The sequence below is a fragment of the Peromyscus leucopus genome, chromosome 1, assembly GCF_004664715.2.
Source record: "Peromyscus leucopus breed LL Stock chromosome 1, UCI_PerLeu_2.1, whole genome shotgun sequence".
NCBI classification, from domain to species: domain Eukaryota; kingdom Metazoa; phylum Chordata; class Mammalia; order Rodentia; family Cricetidae; genus Peromyscus; species Peromyscus leucopus.
Genome location: NC_051063.1, coordinates 105,911,774 through 105,929,447, shown reverse-complemented (window position 1 = coordinate 105,929,447; position 17,674 = coordinate 105,911,774). Strand labels below are relative to the sequence as shown.

Below are 17,674 nucleotides of genomic sequence, written 5' to 3'. Positions count from 1 at the left end.
AGGCTCCCGTCCTGCTGCCGGTGCCATGGTCCCCTCGGGAAAGGATGAAGCACTTCCCACGGCCCTCATCTAGGCAGGTCCCGACGCCCAGGCACTGGGAGCGGTTTATGGGTGGCTCAGGGAGGAGGAGCAGGGCCAGCGGGCACAGGTGAGTCCTAGTGCTAGGGTCACCTGGGCTTGAGCTGGCTAGGCAATACGGGGAGACTTCAGCTTCTAGTGAAGCAACTCTTCATGTCTCCTCTTGAATGACCCCTTTGAGTCGAGAACTTGACAGGACTGACTTGCCCAAGCTTACCCAGCAGGACAGAGGAGAGCCAGGGTTCAAACTCAGGCTTGGCAGTCCATGGTCTATAATCAGCCTTAGAAGTTCACCAAAGGTGAGAAATCTCAGATTGTCCCAGCAGGGGTGAGGTGGGGTAACTGGGAATACCTGTCACAGAAGGGCTGTCCCCAGTCAGCCCCAGGCCAGAGCCAGAGCCCACCAGGACCCCTCTCCTCAAACACTTAGACTCTCCTGGGACACCTTCTATTTGTGGTCACTGTCCTCTGGGCCTGCTGGCTGACCATAAGGCTGAATGGCCTGGACCCAGAGGAAGGAGAGCCAGTATCTCATGGCCCACCCCTAGATACCCTCATCAGGGCTTCTCTTTGCAATTTGGATCCAGCCTTTAAGCCCTACTCGGAGCCTTGTTCCCTCCAGAGTGTTCTTAGTACCAAATTACCCCACCACACAATCTGAATTCTCCACACTGTGGGGACACATCTTTCCTCCCTGGCATTCAACACAACTGGGGAGGGGTCAGGGACTCGGGCTCATAGGTCACAATGCTAAGCCTGTTTTAGGATGTGTCCGGGGGAAAGAATAAGTCCAGATGCAGATCTCTGTGGACCTAAGAGCAGGGAAATTGTGGTTGTGGTCCTCACCATGCTCAGCCCAGTCCCACTCCTGCGCTGGCCTTCCCCTGGGAGAGCTAAAACCAAGCTGCAGTGACCACAGAACAGGCATGCGGTTTCCCAAGACAACTTAGCAGTGGTACACACAGGTGTTGAATCTTGGGAGGCATCCGTAGCCCACACACCCTGTTGAAGATAATGTGGGTCCCCTAAGGCAGCTGTGAAAACAGTCCTGCTTCTATTTAGGCCGCATACAAAGCACTGATCAAACAGTTTGCCCCAGGCCCCCTTCCTGGGTCCCAGAAAAGAGCCTATTCCAGCCCTAGCCTCCACAGGTGTCCAAGCAGAGAAAGGCTCCAAGCATTCCAGGTAGGCCAGGCAGGCCCATGGAGTTCAGAAGGGTGCAGTGTGAATATCCTAAAGACCTTGCTGCCAACAGGGAACCTCAAACCCCACTGACAGGAGCCTAGTCACCTATGGGGAGGAAGGTGTCCCTACTTATCTGCCCTTTCTGCCTGACACAGCTGGGGGCTGCCCCTACCCTCTCAGGGTGTGCATTTTCTCTCACCACCTGTCTCTCCTGCTCAACAGCTCAGTCCCTGAGCCCCTTTGGAGCTAGAACAAGGTGAGATTAATCTCTCCAGCCACAGCCACCAACATAGAAAGGTTTAAGTAAATATGGTAGCACACAACTTTATTCCCAGCACTCTGGAAGCAGAGGCAGGTGGATCTCTGTGAGTTGAGGCCAGCCTGATCTACAAATATACAAGTAGCCAGGGCTACACAGTGAGACCCTGTATGGAGGTTGAGAGGACAACTATGAGCTACCCCATAAAATGTCTTCCCTTTGGGAAACCTACAATAGCTCCTTGTCCTACATTCTCAGGTAATGAGGCTGACACCCACCAACGCCACCGGGCCTCTGGACATATAAGCCCCGTGACTGAAACTGCCTGCTTGTTCCTCGTAGAGAACACTCAGGACTGCCTGCACACATCCTGTAAATGGTAGCCACAAGCAACCCACAAGTGCAGAGCTCTGGCCCCCAGGCTGGAGGCACAAAGAAATGTGTGGGCGTTCTTCAGGAGGAGACACAGCAGCAGGGCTGTGGAGAGCAGGGACAGGACCAAGCAGGCTCCGTGACATGGCCCTGCCATCCCCTACCCACACCAGAGCCTCTGATTTCTTACAGAGGGTTGGGAAGATAAAATGACATGATGGTGGAATGTAACACATGGTCTGGAACACAGGTAAGTGTCGATGGACTTGTATGGGGGCTCAAGGTGACATCTAAATTTCCTGCTAGATCCACATGGAAATGGAGCATTTCCTTCACTCAGAGACTGGCAAAGCCTGCTGACACGATACCAATGGAGGCAAAGGTGTTTTCATGCTGCATTACGGCAGTCCCAGCAATCTTGAAGACACTTCATTACTTAAGATTAATAATTGTTACAGCTGCTGCTACTTTCTAACCAAACAACCTAATAAAAAAGCACACATTATCTGGGAGGTGGTGGTGCATGCCTTTAATCCCAGCAGAGCCAGTCGGATCTCTGTGAGTTCGAGGCCAGCCTGGTCTACAGAGCGAGATCCAGGACAGGCTTCAAAACTACACAGAGAAAACCCGTCTCCAAAACAAAACAAAACAAAAGCATGCATTACTAAGTGTCCGACTGGGCTTCAAAGGTTACATATTCATATTCCAGCATAATTAGAATTAGTTCCTTTAAAAGCCCCAATGCATTTTACACTAGGCATTTAAAAGTACCAAGAAGGCCCACAGCTTTCACCAGAATTCTAGAGGGCTACATGGCACATTAGAAAAACAAACCAAAAAAATGTTGAAGAGAAGCGTGAAGGGTCCCCACAGCAGCCTTTGCAATACAGAGCAAGCCTCAGCTGCCAGCAGCTTTGGGGCACAGTGGGAGGGAGTGGCTGGGACTGCTCAGGTAGTAATTATCAGCAGCTTAGGCAGGGCTGCTCATCCGCCCTGGTCTAGCTTCCACCTACACCAACATGTTGGGAAGACGCGCTGGGCCAGTTTCTGGGATATGGCTGGGCCTCACAGATCATTAACCCACAGCTCGGGGCCAGTCCCTATCACATGCTGTATGGAATTGCACAATTGACTCAGTGCCCCACAGCCAAGCTCTGACCCACTAAGGCAAGGTAAGTGCTGGTTTCTAGTGTAAATAGGGACCATTGGAGCTGGCAAAGCAGACTAGACAGAGGACCGAGAGGCCAGGGTCACTGCATTCTTGTCTTGGTCCCTCTTATTTCCTTCTCCTATAACCCCGGACAAGGTTCTGTCCCCACTAGGTTCTTGCTTCTTGTCTGAACAAAGATGAGGTTACACTGTCTTCTCTACCTGGTATTCTTAAAAGAGACCAAATGCAAGTCAACTCAGGATTAGAGACCTAAGGGAGCCAATTTAGCTATCTGTCCCCAAACCACTATTTCTTTATCTTTCTGAGGCTATATGACCTTGTAAGAATCTGAGGACAGCTACAGCCTTATAGCAATGAAAATGTATGCCTGCTCTTGAATTTAATTTTAGGGGTTCAGTGAATTCCCCAAATCCCACTCTGGGCTTCTTGACCCTCATGGTAAGGGAATGCACTGGGCCTTGACTCAAACTCCAACTTGCCATTTAAGGGGTGTCATGGTCTGCCACTGAACCTCTGAATCCCCATTTCCTCAGCCATGAAGTAGGAATTTGAGAAAAGACACTCCAAGGGCCTCACACACCATGGGATTTGTTCCTTTCGTTCTGCAATGCGGCTGCTCTCACTGTCACGTGACTGTCTGCGGAGCTCCCGCCATCCCAGGCAGTGTGAGGAGTGAGTGGCTGGAGGCCTGGCCACAAGTGCTGGCCACAGGGTGTTCTGCGGCAGGTCTGTCTGTGCTCATGAGCTCCAAAACTAACCTGTGCTGAGGACATACGGCCTGGGCGTGAAGGGAAGGGCCCAGATTCTAGCTGACAGGCAGTGGAGCAGCTAGCCCGGCCTGCAGAAACAGCCTCACAAGGCCACCAGAGGCAGTGCTGAAAGGCGGGGGAGTGGCTGGGGAGTGCAGTCAGCAGAGGGGATTAGGACTGGCACTGGGATCTTGGGACACTCTTCATCCATGGCATTCCCACGATGGGGCGCACCACCAGGCTCTGTGGAGTGGCTTTCAACCCTTCCCTTCAATCCCCACGTGAGGCAAGCAGCGGCATCTTCACATGCATGCAGGAGGAGAGAGCCCAAGAAACCTATGTGAAGTCAGAGCCTGTCTGGAGGGGTCTCAGACCGGACAACACACACTAAGGCAAAGCAACACCCCTGCTCTTTGCTAGTAGTCAAGGAGGCGGTTAGAGGGGTGCAGGCTTTGGGCATCCTCTAGACCCAGATTCAAGAAACTTTGGGCAAGTTAATCTGCAAAATTAAGCCGTACTACATCTTCCACGAATTCATTAAGGTTTCTGGCAGGCCTAATGGTAGAATACTTGACCACAGACCTCCAAGATGGGAGTAAATGGAAAGAGGCTGTGGAGATGATCTCAATGGGGATGTAACCATGTCGCCCCTACCTCCTCTCCCCCCACCCTAGCTGCACTTACCTAGCACCAGGAAGGACAGGACCCACTGTAGTACTGAGATGACCTGTAGCTGCTTTTCCACCTTGGACCTGTTGAGCCAGGTGACAGAAAAGATGTCTTGGAGGGCTGAGAGGATGCTGGAGCCAGTGCCTGCAGGAGAAGAAGATGTCAGTCTATATTATAAGCCTGCCCTCCAGCCCGACACCCCAATACAACCCACCTCCCACAGGTACCTTCCTAGACAGGTGAATGTGGGACACAGATTCAGAAATAACTGAATCCTCACTCTGCCACCAATGCTTCCCTAATGGCTGCTTTACAGCATAAAAGCCATAAAAGCTATGACCTCCCTGCATCACCATCTCTACATATAAAACAAGGGAGCATGGTAGCTGGGAATCTGGGAGCTAGTCCTGGATTTTTTGGGCCATAGGGAGGCCAGTTCTCTCCCATTCCCAATGCCCAAACACGTATCTCCCTTTATCTGATCTAGTACAAATATTTAATCTTTGCTTCTGGGTCTATGAGGCCAAGGACAGAAGTTCAACATCCAATTTGCAATATTTTGTTTTGATTTTTGTCCAACTGTACTTTGAACATCCCGATCCCTGCCCCACTCCCTTTATTCTGGACACCTCTTTCCATGGAACTGACTCTCATTCCCACTCCAACAACTAGGCTTAAACCATTATCAGCTGAAGAGAGGTTTACATTCATCTTCACTGTAGTGCCCAAAGCTTGGGTCTTAGGGAGGGATCCAGGGGGTATCTTACTTCCCCTAGAGTAAGGGCTATGTACCCCAGCACTGCAGATAGAATCCCAAGCCAGTGGTTGGAACAAGTGTTTAAGGAAAGGTACACAGGACACAGGGAGGCACCTGATCTAGGGTCGTACGTATGTTTGCTTCTAAGCAATTGCCAAGACCGGATATTGGGACAAAATGTGCTCAGTGAGTTGGCTCTGTCATTGTGCCCCAGGATGACCCTCCAACAGCTGACGGGCAGTGTGACCGTGAAGCCTGGTGCTTACAGGAGAATGGCACTAGGTAAGAGCGTAGGTGAGACCCTGCTGTCAGCCCTAGACTAAAAAGCAGAGGCCACCTCACACCCCAACTCTGCTGAGCCTGTGTCTTTGCTACCCAGTGCCTGTTGTGTGCAACCCAAACATTCCTTCCTCCCACCCTCTGCTCGAGGCCCAGGACAGATGACTCACTCATCCTTGTCCTTGAGGGTCTCTGACCATTCACTCTGGCTTACAAGCTGAGAAAAGGGAGAAAAGGGCCTATGGGGTCACATTTGAGCCTTTGCTTTCTGTCAAAATTGGTAGCAACAAGGTCACAGCCTAGTTCAGAAAGGAATATACCTCATCTCGGCTCCACGATCACGATCTGACTTTTAGGCATGAGTAGGGAATGCCAGACTTCAAGGCACTGCAGAGGCAAACATTGCCTCTACGCACTATGTGACCCCAGGGGATAGCATGTCCAGGAATTAATGCTACAGGACCATCACATACCGAGAACTCAGTAACCACCAATGCTCTACAGGAATGGGGGGGAGCAAAGGCACGAACACAAGACTGGATCCCACAGCCGTTCCAGAGGGCTGGCATAGTGCTCCTTCTTCGTCCCTTTTCTAACTCTCCTACTATCTTAGGCCCTTTTCCCTCTCCAGACTTGCTCCTTAGCTTTCGTCCTGAGCCCTAGAGGGATCACGCATTGTAGAATAAGAACCCTGGATTACAGCCAGGCTGCGGTAGCATACACCTTTTTAATCCCAGCACTCAGAGGCAGACACAGGCAGATCTCCGTGAGTTCGAGGCCAGCCTGGTCTACAAAGTGACTCCCAGGACAGCCAGGGCTGTTACATGGAGAAATCCTGTCTCAAAAAACCAAAAACAAACAAACCCAGATTCCTGCCTCTGCTCAAGGCTCCACCTTTGTTTTGTTTTGTTTTGTTTTTTTCCAGACAAGGTTTCCCCATCTCTAAAGTGGAATGAATTAGATCAAGTTCATGGTCCCTAGTGTCCACCTCCTGGCCAGAATTTGGGCCCTAAAATTAACCAGCTTGCAGCAGCCCTGGGACAGTCACCTGGGGAACCAGGAAGTGAGGGTTCCCTTACATATTCCCAGGGCATAATCAGCCTTTGCTACCTGGTTGTCAACACTTCCTCTACTCCAGCTTGGTTGGCAGAAGTCCAGCCGGTGAGGAAGCTACAATCAAATGCCACCACCTCCACTCCCACCCAGCCTGTTTGACTCCTGGGTAGGGTGGCAGGGAGTCTTAGCATCCCGCAAGTCCAGCTTCCTTATCCCTCAAGCCTCCCTGGGCCCAGCCACTGTCCTCTGCTCTCTCATACTGCACCAGTCCCACCGAATCCCATGTATAGTCATTTGGCAACCTCCCCCTCTAACAGTGACTTGTGAGTACCAAGACTGGGCCTGGTTCATCTGTGTGTGCAGAACCTCACACAGGGTTGGTTGGGGTGGGGAGGGCTATAGAGGTCTGCTGTACAGCTGGACAAATCCCACAATGCCAGCCCCAGAGACGGCTGGGTGCCCAAGTTACACTGGACTGCTTTCAGCCAGGCCAGCCCTGCTGTGGGAAATGCTGGAGCCTCTCCTGCTTTCTGTAAGCACAAGTTCCCTGACTTGTGATGAGAAGAGAACCTCTACTTACAGGTTCTGTTTTCCATTTGCAGACGTCATTTTTCACAGGAGAGCTAAGGCAGAGCGTAGAGCAAATAGACCAGTCCTATGAGCAAAGACTCGCACGGGAGGCTGATCTGAGGCACTAATCCTTGGACACGGCTCCTTTTTTACTCCAGTCTGGAGGGCAGAGGGAAGGGGATGCCAGAGAGGCCCAGTGCAGCTCTCCTACCACTCTAGGCCATGCCACAGTCTCACAGCACTCCTTAGGAGGGCAGACAAGGCAAGGAGGAAACTAAGGCATGACGAAACCAAAAGATTAAACCTCACTGGTTTAGGGTACAGGAAGCCATTACTCAAGACACACATTTGGACTCCAGTCCCTTCATCACTTGAACAATGCCATGTTACAGAGGGCTGGTCCCCAGCTCAACATGGCAGTCCACACCCAAACCCCAAGCTGGCACCTGCCTGCTCTGCCTACATCATCTCTCATTGTCATGGGGACAGTTCTGTGCAGACTGGCTGTGCAAGGGTGAGCCCCACCCAAATGCTTCTATAGTCAAGCTTCTGCTGAGGTCATGAGAGCTGCAGGCCACAGTGGGCCCAACAGCCACAATCTCAGGGCCCAAGAATGGGAGTGGTGAGGACTGTGTTAGTTCCTTGTGAGGAAAACAGCTTCCTGGCTTCTCTCACTCTTGCCTAAGAATGGCAGAGTCTGAATCTAAGCCCCAGTTCGGGGAAAGGGCCAGCTCTGCCCTCTCTGGTTCTGTGACCTGGGGTGATTAAACCTCTCTGAGCCTAAGAACAACCTCAGGGGGTTTTGGAAAGGATTAAATGAGAGTATATGGGAGCCTAAAGGCAACTGCCACCAACAGGACCCACGTGGTGGGAGGAGAGAACCAGCTCCCTCACGCTGTGCACTGACCTCCGCACGGGGACTGTATGTAGTGTACGTGTGTGTGCACGTAGGTAGCAAACTATTTTTAATGTAGGTAAGGTGCATGTGGCCAGTTAGGTGAGACTGATGCTGCTTTCACCTCCCCAGGTGGAAAGGGTATAAATAGTGAGCAGACAGCTTTTCACGTGGTGTGCATTAGGTGTGGCAAGGCCGTGCATTAGGAGAGCGTGCACAGAGTGTGCTGTGCAGGGAGGCTCTCCAGGGCTCTGAGGGAAGACGGGAAGGTGAGCAGAGGCTGCAGGTGGTGGAGCACCAAACCAAAGAGGGGTCCCAGAAGGCAGGGCCAAGGCACAGGACCAACAATCCAGAAATGGGGTGGGGTATCGGCATATCCCAAAGACAAGCTGAAAGAAAACAGGACTGTCGAGTCCAAGTCCAAATGACAGTAGGACCCCGAGCACAGCACTTAAGGTGCTGCCGGGAAGGGAGGGTGTTAGTGGGGTGGGAGTCACAGCCAATGCAGGAGATCATGCCCCCGCCTGTCTGGAAGCGGAGACTGCTGAGGGGGGGAGTGTGCTATCAGGTGGAGACACAGCTATAAAGGACAGTAATTTGGGGCAACGAGCCAGAGCCAGGGGCAAAGAGCCCCAGCCTGTGGAAGGGAGGCCCATACCTCTGGACAGTTTACATGGCTTCTCTGCCACCTCACAACAAGCATCTGTGGAGGGGCTGCACCCAGGAGAAGTCCAACTAACAGGAACACTGGCCTCTAACACACAGGAAGTGTAGTTGGATGAGTCACCACCTACACAAGCCTCAGTTTCTTACCTGTACAATAAGGCTAATTCCTACCTCGCCAGATTGCTAAGGAAATTCAGGGAGACACTGCTCAGGTGAGAGCGCCATAAAATGCAAGCATCTGTGTGAGTGGCAGTTAATTATCAAGTCAGCCGCAGTGTCCTTCCGTTGTCTTAAAGCAACACAAACCCTGGATCGAATGCTTCTTGCAAACTGCCACCCTCCTTCAGACCCAGTGTCCTCCTTAGTTATGGGTCCCTGTGAGAACCCAAATCACTTGTAGAAACAGTCCAATCAGAACTGGCCTAGCTATTAGGTCTGGAAAGAGCTAGAGAGCAGAGGCATGAAGGGCCCCTGGGGCTCTCTGAGCAGGAAGGCATCCTGCCCATCCACATTCCCAGACCCCAAGCATGCCACATCTGGGCCATCTGTACTGAAGCTTTGCCTTGGTTTGAGGAGTGAGGAAGCCACCCTCAAGTTACACCCGAGGACTGGGCACAAGCTGCATGGTTATGAGGGGCTGACATACCGACCCTCAGCATATTTCTGGGAGGGTCAAGACAGCCAGACAAGTGCCAGAGGTAAGTGAGCTGCCTTCTGGGCTGCCTCAGGCAGGACTTTCAGTCAGAGTCCACACATGGGATAGTGACAGGGCCAGACATGGTGAAACTCTGGACAGTCATGCCTGCTGTTATCAGAGTCTCACTCCAATGCTGGGCTCTGTTAACCCATGCACACAGTGTTACCAACTCCAATGCTGGGCTCTGTTAACCCATGCACACAGTGTTACCAACTCCAATGCCGGGCTCTGTTAACCCATGCACACAGTGTTACCAACTCCAATGCCGGGCTCTGTTAACCCATGCACACAGTGTTACCAACTCCAATGCGGGCTCTGTTAACACATGTGTTACCAACTCCAATGCCTGGGCTCTGTTAACCCATGCACACAGTGTTACCAGCCACTGCCTCACATGCTTTGCCAGGGCCTCTCTTGAGCCAGCCTGAAGTGCCACCAAGTATCGTTCTTTTACTTCCAAGTCTGGTCAGTTGTTTAGCACGTACAAGGGAATCCTGTCAGGCACCAACAACAACTTGGCAACTAGCCTACCCACTTTCCTCCTGGGAAGTGTTCCTGTGCCCAATTCAGGATGGACTGGCCATGCCCGACAGGCTGCCTCTCACTCCTACATTCACAGCCCTTTTCACTATGGGAGGTGTGTATTCATTTGTGGGAACTATGTCTCACTCTGGGTTCCTATGCCTAGAATGGAGCCATATAAAGCAGGGGCCTGGTCTATGCCTGAATGCTTGAAAGCACCGTGTTAAATAAAAAGGGCCTGGACAAAGAGAAATAATTGGCCTGTGCCAGTGGGTCAAAGGGAGTATCGTAGGGAGTCAGGAAAGGTCTTTTCTCAGTGGAAGGGTGGGTTAAGCCAGGGACAACAAGGAAGGTTCCAGAAAGAAACCTAAGTATCCTGAACCAAGAGGAAAGCTTCTAGTCTCTACCTCCCTTCTGCTTCTCAGGCACTTGCCAGAGGCTATTAGTTCTTAGACCACCCGCCCCAGGTGTAACAGGGGAAACAAGGCTATAATTATACACAAGGGGCCTGAAAGGACCAGGAATAGAGGAATGTCCCCAGCCTATCCTGGGGAGGGACATCAGATGAGGTATCAGCCGGATACGAGGAAGGCACGGGCCCTGCAAACGGCATCTCCAGAAGGTGAGGGGGCATAAATGTGAGGACTTACGTGCAAAGGTCGAGTCAGGCTGCAGCAGACACTAGAACAGAGGAGAGGAAGGCAGAGGACTAGGAGGCCATGAAATGCTGCTGGCCTCTATCCTGAACACCAGGGCAGCAAGCTAGTCATTTACCTGGTCCCAACACACTGGTGAGTTCTTTCCCAGAAAGATGAACACGCTCCCTTGAGGGCTGTTATGGAAATTATGTATCCTAAAGTAGTGCCCACCGTGACATCTGGCCCAAACAGGGGGGGACAAACCCCAGACACGCTGTGCTGGTGGAAACACCTGGTCTTGCCATCAAGGCCTGCATTTCAGGAGCCTGCTACAGGAAGCCCAGCATTCCAAGTCTCCATAGATTTCCTGGGACCCTCCCTGCCCTAAAGGTCTGTTTCCCCTGCTCTAAATTAAGGGGTAAGGGGAGAGCAGACGAGGTCTAAGGTCTTGCCAACTTAGACCTTCCGTACTTGGCTAGAATTCACTAACGGCTTTTTAATCTACAAATGATCCTTCTAATGGGAACATTGGCCCCTACAAGGTTATTCCAGAGGTTCAGGGCTTACCATGTTTAATTTTTCATTAAATACGGTAGAGTCTTGGGGCAGGTCTTTTAGGATGTCAGGTTCAATTACCCAACAAGGACTGTGACACAAGTGTTTGAAGACCTTAGTGGCCCGCTTTCTCCACCTCCACTTTCTGACCCAGCACATTCAAGAGTACTCGAGTAGGAGGGGCTGCTATGGCAACCCCACCAGCTTGCATGTGCGTCACCAAGGAGTCCCCAAAATAGACCCTTGACAATGCATGGGGAGCTAGGTTCCTCTGGGGCACTTACCTGGGCCCCAAGGAGGATGCAAGCCCCATTTTCTGGGATGACACTGAGGTTAAGAATGAGGAAGAGCAGCAGGCCAGGTCTAGCAACACACTCTCCAGTTGATCTGGAAGGAACCAAAGGGACCGACCTAGCTAGCCCTCCTCACTGCACGGAGGAGCTGAGGCAGTGTAAGAAGCAGATGCAAGGTGCCCGTGCAGGCTCAGAATTACTAACTGCTCTAATGAGAACAGGCCCTCATGCTTCCTGCTCCTGTGGGTTGGCACAAGGGTCTCCAGACTCAACACCATGAGAGGGAAGATCCATTTGCCTGTCACAGCCCTGTCATTTCACAGACGAAGGGACTAAGAATCAGCAAGAGGCAGTGGCTTGCTGAGGCTCCACAGATTTTCAGAGGTGGAGTAAGGACCACACACGCCGAGGCTGCCTCCCAGTCAAAACTCCCAAGAGAGCCAACACTAGCTCCATACCATGAGTACCTAGGAGTGCCAGGGGCCAAGAAACTGCCTAGTGCAGGCTCCTCTCTCTCTCCTGGGACTCTTTTAAGTTTTCTGAGGCAGGCACAGATTAACCCCCACAGGCCAGGACCTGACAGTCTCTGTCTCATTTGTCTCTCCTGAGAAGGACATTGGAACTGTAGATCAGACTGGCCCCTCAAAGGCCACAGTCAGACTGCATTTTCCACCTAAACCTGTGTCTCTTTACACTATTCCTTATGCCCAGGACATCTTTTAAAAAGTTTTGTGTGTGTGTGTGTGTGTGTGTGTGTATGTGTGGAGGTCCAAGGACAACGGGTGATGGGCTCTGACCTCGTGAGGTGATGAGGTGTCAAGGCAAATGCTTTCACCTGCTGGGCCAGCTCACCAGCCCTACTTCAGTGTTATGTGCCTTGCTAATGCCATTTTATCCTTCACAAGTCAGACTGAGCATTGCCTCTCCTAGGAAGCCTTCCCTCATTCCAAGGCGATTCAGTTCCCTCATCCTCCAGACCCACAGTTGCTCCTTCTTTCTTCCTGGTTACTGCTCCGCTCCCTCCGCACATCATCTCAATGTGTGTGTACCCTCTGACCTTGCTTCCTCAGGCATACTGGCCACACATAAGAGATGCTCAGCCACCAAACTGTGAGTCCATACCCAGGAGAGTCCATTCCAGGAACATACTCCATTTCCATGAAAGAAAGTAGAATTTTTAATGATGAGGCCCAGAAAGTCAGCCACTTGGGATACTAGGTTCCCAACACCCTGGAGTTACAATCCAGACCATAACACGACTGCTAAGGACCCCACTGACCCTCTGTCTACAGTGTTGGGACTTCCTGAATGACTTACAAAGAAAAGGGGGGGGGGCTCCCTCACAAATCAATTAACAAAACACTTCCCACTCGCCTTAACTCAAACCCTCAGATGCTAATTCTGAGATGTCTGAATCTATTTCTTTTTTTCTTGTTTTGGTTTGTTTGCCTGAGACGGTTTTTCTGTGCAGCCTTGCCTATCCTGGAACTCAGAGATCTGCCTGCCTCTGCCTGAGTGTACCACTACACCCGGCTTTGAGTCTATTTCAAAACAGGAAAACGAAATCCCCAGAGGCAGTGAACCCATCGGACCCCAGAGAAGAAAGGCAGGGCAGGAATCCTGGCTTTGGCCTTCTAGTCTGGAACCACGTGGGGATCAGGGTTCACCTGGCTCTACCCACTTGGCACTCAGCCCTCAAGGCAAGCTCTTAACCAGACTGCGTATCTCTAGGACACTCAGCACATACAGGCAAAGAGGCCCAGGGACAACTGCGGAATTACCAGGAAACTAAAGGCAGGACTCCCTGCCAAGAGGACTTGGGAAGTCCCACTAGTGATTCATTCGTTCAACAAACATCTACAGGGTCCCCACTGCCTGCCTGCATTATGTTAGATGCTAGGAACACAACACTGAGGAGGACAAATGAGGTCCTGTCACCAAGGGCTGACAATCACCCAAACGGTAAGTATATTTGACAACTAGGTAATGATAAGGACTACAAAAGATCTGGGAACTAGAGGATAGGGTGACAATCTGGATAGGCATGCCAAGATCTGGGAAGGGTAAGGAAGTGCAGAGACACTGAGATAGAACTGAATTGTAGGGGGGCAATTCATCTAGCCAGACAAAGTTCTGTGAGCTGTTGGTAACCCTATCCACTAAGCTTAGGGGACCTTCCTCAAAAAGCTGGGGAAGGAGCCCCCATCCCCATCATGGAGTTAGGAAGCAATCGGCACTCATTTGGCTACTGCAGAGCACACATGCTGGTCAGTTCTCAGTGTTGCTGTCCCCACACCTCTCTGCCTTAAGGAGGCCAATAGGACCGACCGACCGACCGAGATGGATCAGGGTTCTAGTGTGTCTTTCACACCCCTGGACTGGTTCTTTTAGGGACCTCAGTTTCTCATCTGTACTATGAAGGTTGGGCTAGACCCAGCACCAATGGGTAACTGTTGTTTTTGTTTGTTTTGTTTTTCAAGACAGGATTTCTCTGTGTAACACTCCAGGCTGTCCTGGAACTCGCTTTGTAGACCAGCCTGGCCTCAAACTCACTGAGATCCACCTGCCTCTGCCTCCCGAGTGGTAGGATTAAAGGCGTGCGCCACCACTCAGCTAACCCAAGTACTTGCTACTGAATTTAGGAGGGGCAGAATTTCCACACTTGCCACTGAGTCACCTGCTAATAAAGCATTATACTTGGCCCTCCTTGCCAAGCTTAGATGAGCCTTTGGCACACACTGAGCTAACTCAAAAGCAGTCTCTGCAGAATTGAGGGAGTAAGGACAGGAGTGAGGTTTTCATTCTGTGGGCACAGATGATGATGATTGCCAACCCTCAGTGCCAGAGTTACCCCCAACAATCTGACTCCACCTAGCATATTCCCAGGAATGGGGAGCTCCATCTCCACCATCCAGGCTATATGCAGTCATCAATAGCTGTTGGGATTCTTCTACTAAAACCCAAACTATGATTCTAACCCTGTCCTAAGCTTTGGGGCCACACAATGTACCAGCTCAGAACTGTACTGCACTACCTCATGCTGGGTTCTGGACCCATAAGCATTCAAGGGTTCTACCATGAAAAGCTCCCATCCAAGGGCAAAGACATGGATTTAACCATAGCTTCCAAGACACAGTCCAAGGCAGTCTTTCAGAGATTAGAAAACACCGCAAGCCAGGAGCGGTGGTCCACACCTCTGATCCCAGCACTCAGGAGGAAGGGAGGGGTCCTCTGAGTTCGGGCCAGCCTGGTCTACAGAGTGAGTTCCGAGTCAGCCAGCAATGCACAGAGAAACCCTATCCTCAGTCAAAGGAAAAAAAATACCAAAGACCCCTCTCTCCCAACCAAGGCACACCACCCAAGCTTCAACATAACAGCAGTCACCAAGTTAGCTATGTGGTTGCTCACCCCTCACGGAACTTCCTTTCACAGACTCCATGCTCGCTCCTTCCTTGAACACTGCCACTAACAGGGTGTTCAGTGGGAACAGATCTGAGGCAAACTAGGCCACTAGGGAGTGTCTCAAAGGACCAAGGAGGTACAGGAGGCCTCGGAGAGATGTCAAGATAACATAAAATTTGCTTGCGCACCCTCCCTTACCCCACCTAGTCTTTCACCAAAGTAGATCCCAGAGAGCTAAACTGACTAGTTTGCATTTCACCTTAGTCCTTGTGACAGTCTATGAGATAAGTACACCCACCCATTGTATTTTCAAGGCTGGACAACATGGGGAAATTCTTCTGCTATTGACGGTAAAGACCTGATAAAAATCATCTGATTGGGAGTACAAATCTGAGTTAAAAAAAAAATCTGTCAAAAACATGTATTTAACAGGCTTCCTGCCCCTGGAAGACAGAGGAGAGCCCAGGAAGGGTATCTATCTCCAAAGGGACCACAGCAGACAGACAGCAGACCCATCCCATTACCCTGCCATGAGAACATTTTAAAAGCGTGAATGTAGGCAGGTCACTTCCCTGTTCAGGGCATCACAAGAGCACAGTGAAGAAAGCATTCTGAGAGAAGACAGTAGATACTCTAGGCCGGTACGTGGGGCGGCCCACACTGCTTGCCCCTCGGATGGCAACAGTTCAGTACTTCTCCAGGGGCGGATAACCACACACAGTCAACTAGGACTAAGGGCAATGTCACTCACTGGATAGACTGTGACGGAGCCCCAGCGTGGGTTACCTGGCAGCCACCAGCACTAGAGAAATGATTTTGACAAATGGCAAGAAACATTCATGATTTACCATCAAGACAAAACTGGATTCAGGACTGTTATCTATAGCATGTTCCTGACTTATATAATGTGTACTCATAGAAGTAACCACCAGAAAGCTGATTAACCTTATGTTCTTTCTGATTACCTGTACTTTAAGATTCCCAGAATTCCAAGTTCCCGTAAATGGGAACTCTCTGCTGACCAGACCAGTCTGCCTCCAGGGTGTCCCACTGCCCTGATAAGGAAACCTTGAGTAGCATGCTCTTCCTCCCTCAGTTTCTCCAACTACAGCTAACGAGTGTGGGGGACGCTTTGCCTTGTATGGAAAAGCTGTGGTGTGATTTTTAATGCTGCCCCTAGTTCACTGAAGGCCTCATTCCTCCCTTGATGGACCTTCAAGATGGAAAACCAAGTCCAGTGGTTCTCTGTGAATTCGAGGCCAGCCTTGCCTACAAAGCGAGTTCCAGGACAGCCAGAGCCATACACAGAGAAACCCGTTTTAAAAAAAAAAAAAAAAAAAAAAAAAAGACGGTGAAGACAACTGAAGCCAAGGGTCTCCCACCCCACTTCTCAGCACGTCAGACTCAGGGTTGCTGTTGCGTGGGCTCCACAGTCTGGGTTGGCACACATAAGCTGGGGCACACCTGTTCGAGGTAGGCATGTCCTCCATCCAGTGGCTGTTTCAGGGGATTGCAAAATCCTTACGCTCTGCTCCATCCAGTTACTCCCAGCCAAATTCTGCTCCACCTTGTGAGAAAGAACAGTACTGGGGGCTGAAGAGTGAAATATCCCTAATCACTGGGGAGAGTGGGTGGTGTCGCCCCATCAGCTGGGGGATGGGAAGTGATGTAACACATGTTGCAACACTGGTGAGTACCAGGATGGAGAATGAACCCAGGCTTGACTAGGATACCAGGGTGCCTGGCTCAAACTGGATAACCAGACTAGGCTGCCTGGCTCAGACTGGTAACCCTCATCCCAGACAAAAATGACAGGATGCACAGAGTCGGGTTCCCTCAAAGAGAAGCCAGTTGTGGTGGCTCACACCTGCAATCACAGCATTTGGGATGCTGAGGCAGAAGGATTCCGAGTTGGAAGACATCCTGTGCTATGAGGTGAGACCTTTTTACAAACTGCAAGTAGTTGTCTGGGACAGCAATCTGAAGTGGCTAGCCGTCCAGTACAGAGAAGCACGCCTTAGCCAGAGTCCCTTCCTGAAGTCGTCTTTGCCGTGGATACCCCTAGGATGAAAGCCCCTGGGGGTGACTGACACTCACCCCATCGCCCAGACCCCTCGCGTGACAGGGTAGATCCTCCATTCTTGTTCTCGCTGCGGGCAGCTTCGGCCCGACGCTCACCCCGCAGGACTCCGGAGTAGGCGGCGATGAGAGTCTTCATGCTGAAGCCGGTGCACGTCACGGCCGTGCAGAAAGCCGCCTCACGTCGCGCCCCTGGCCCATGCCCCGGCCGCCGGGGCCAGGGCTTCGCGCTGAGCTCTGGGAGCCGGGGAACAGCGCCCAGGCCGTGGCGGCAACAGCACCAGAGCCGAGGCAGGCAGCCGCCGCCACCCTAGGTAAGCCGAAAAGCTAGCGAAGCGCGGCCACGGCGCCTAGCGCCGCCGCGCGCGCACTTTATAACCTCACAACGGGGCGTGTCGTGACGTAATAGGGCGGGACTGAAGGCTCCGCCTCGGACCACACCATATTCTGGCGGGGGTGTAAGGCTCCCGGGACCAGGCTACGTGCAAAGCACAGGACAGCGCTATGGACTGACCAGTGCGGAACAGAGTGCTAGTGATTACGACAAAGGGAGCTATAGTACCGGTGCGTGAAAGCACGTCTGGTTGTTCCGGCTGCCGCCTGGTCTTCTTCCCTTTTCCTCCCTTGTAGACATTGGTACAGTCCAACAGCTGGAACGTGGGCCGGGAAATTGAGCACGTGCAGGACGATGGGGAGCGTGCGGGTGCCTGTGTTCTTACTTGTGTCTGCTTTCCTTTGGCTGCAGAAGGGCAGGCTTTGCCTGCGGTCAGTAGTGTTGGGAT

At 51.6% G+C, this 17,674-nt stretch overlaps 1 protein-coding gene across 4 annotated transcripts in view; it reads right to left on the bottom strand.

The window, feature by feature from the left end:
• Dgat2 (diacylglycerol O-acyltransferase 2) overlaps window positions 1-17,251 on the bottom strand; it is a 29,089-nt gene extending 11,838 nt beyond the window's left edge. Inside the window, exons 1-3 of one of the 4 annotated variants that reach the window (XM_037197249.1) lie at window positions 16,911-17,053; window positions 16,278-16,380; window positions 4,499-4,627 (exon numbers count right to left, since the gene is read on the bottom strand). In XM_037197249.1, the coding sequence (XP_037053144.1) occupies window positions 4,499-4,627; window positions 16,278-16,380; window positions 16,911-16,952 (274 nt within the window). In that variant the 5' untranslated portion in view covers window positions 16,953-17,053. Of the gene's footprint in view, window positions 1-4,498; window positions 4,628-7,155; window positions 7,187-14,819; window positions 14,866-16,277; window positions 16,381-16,910 lie in introns of those variants that run through there. The other 3 variants (XM_028877491.2, XM_037197252.1, XM_028877493.1) reach the window with 3 other exon arrangements.
• Between the last annotated feature and the right edge of the window lie 423 nt (window positions 17,252-17,674).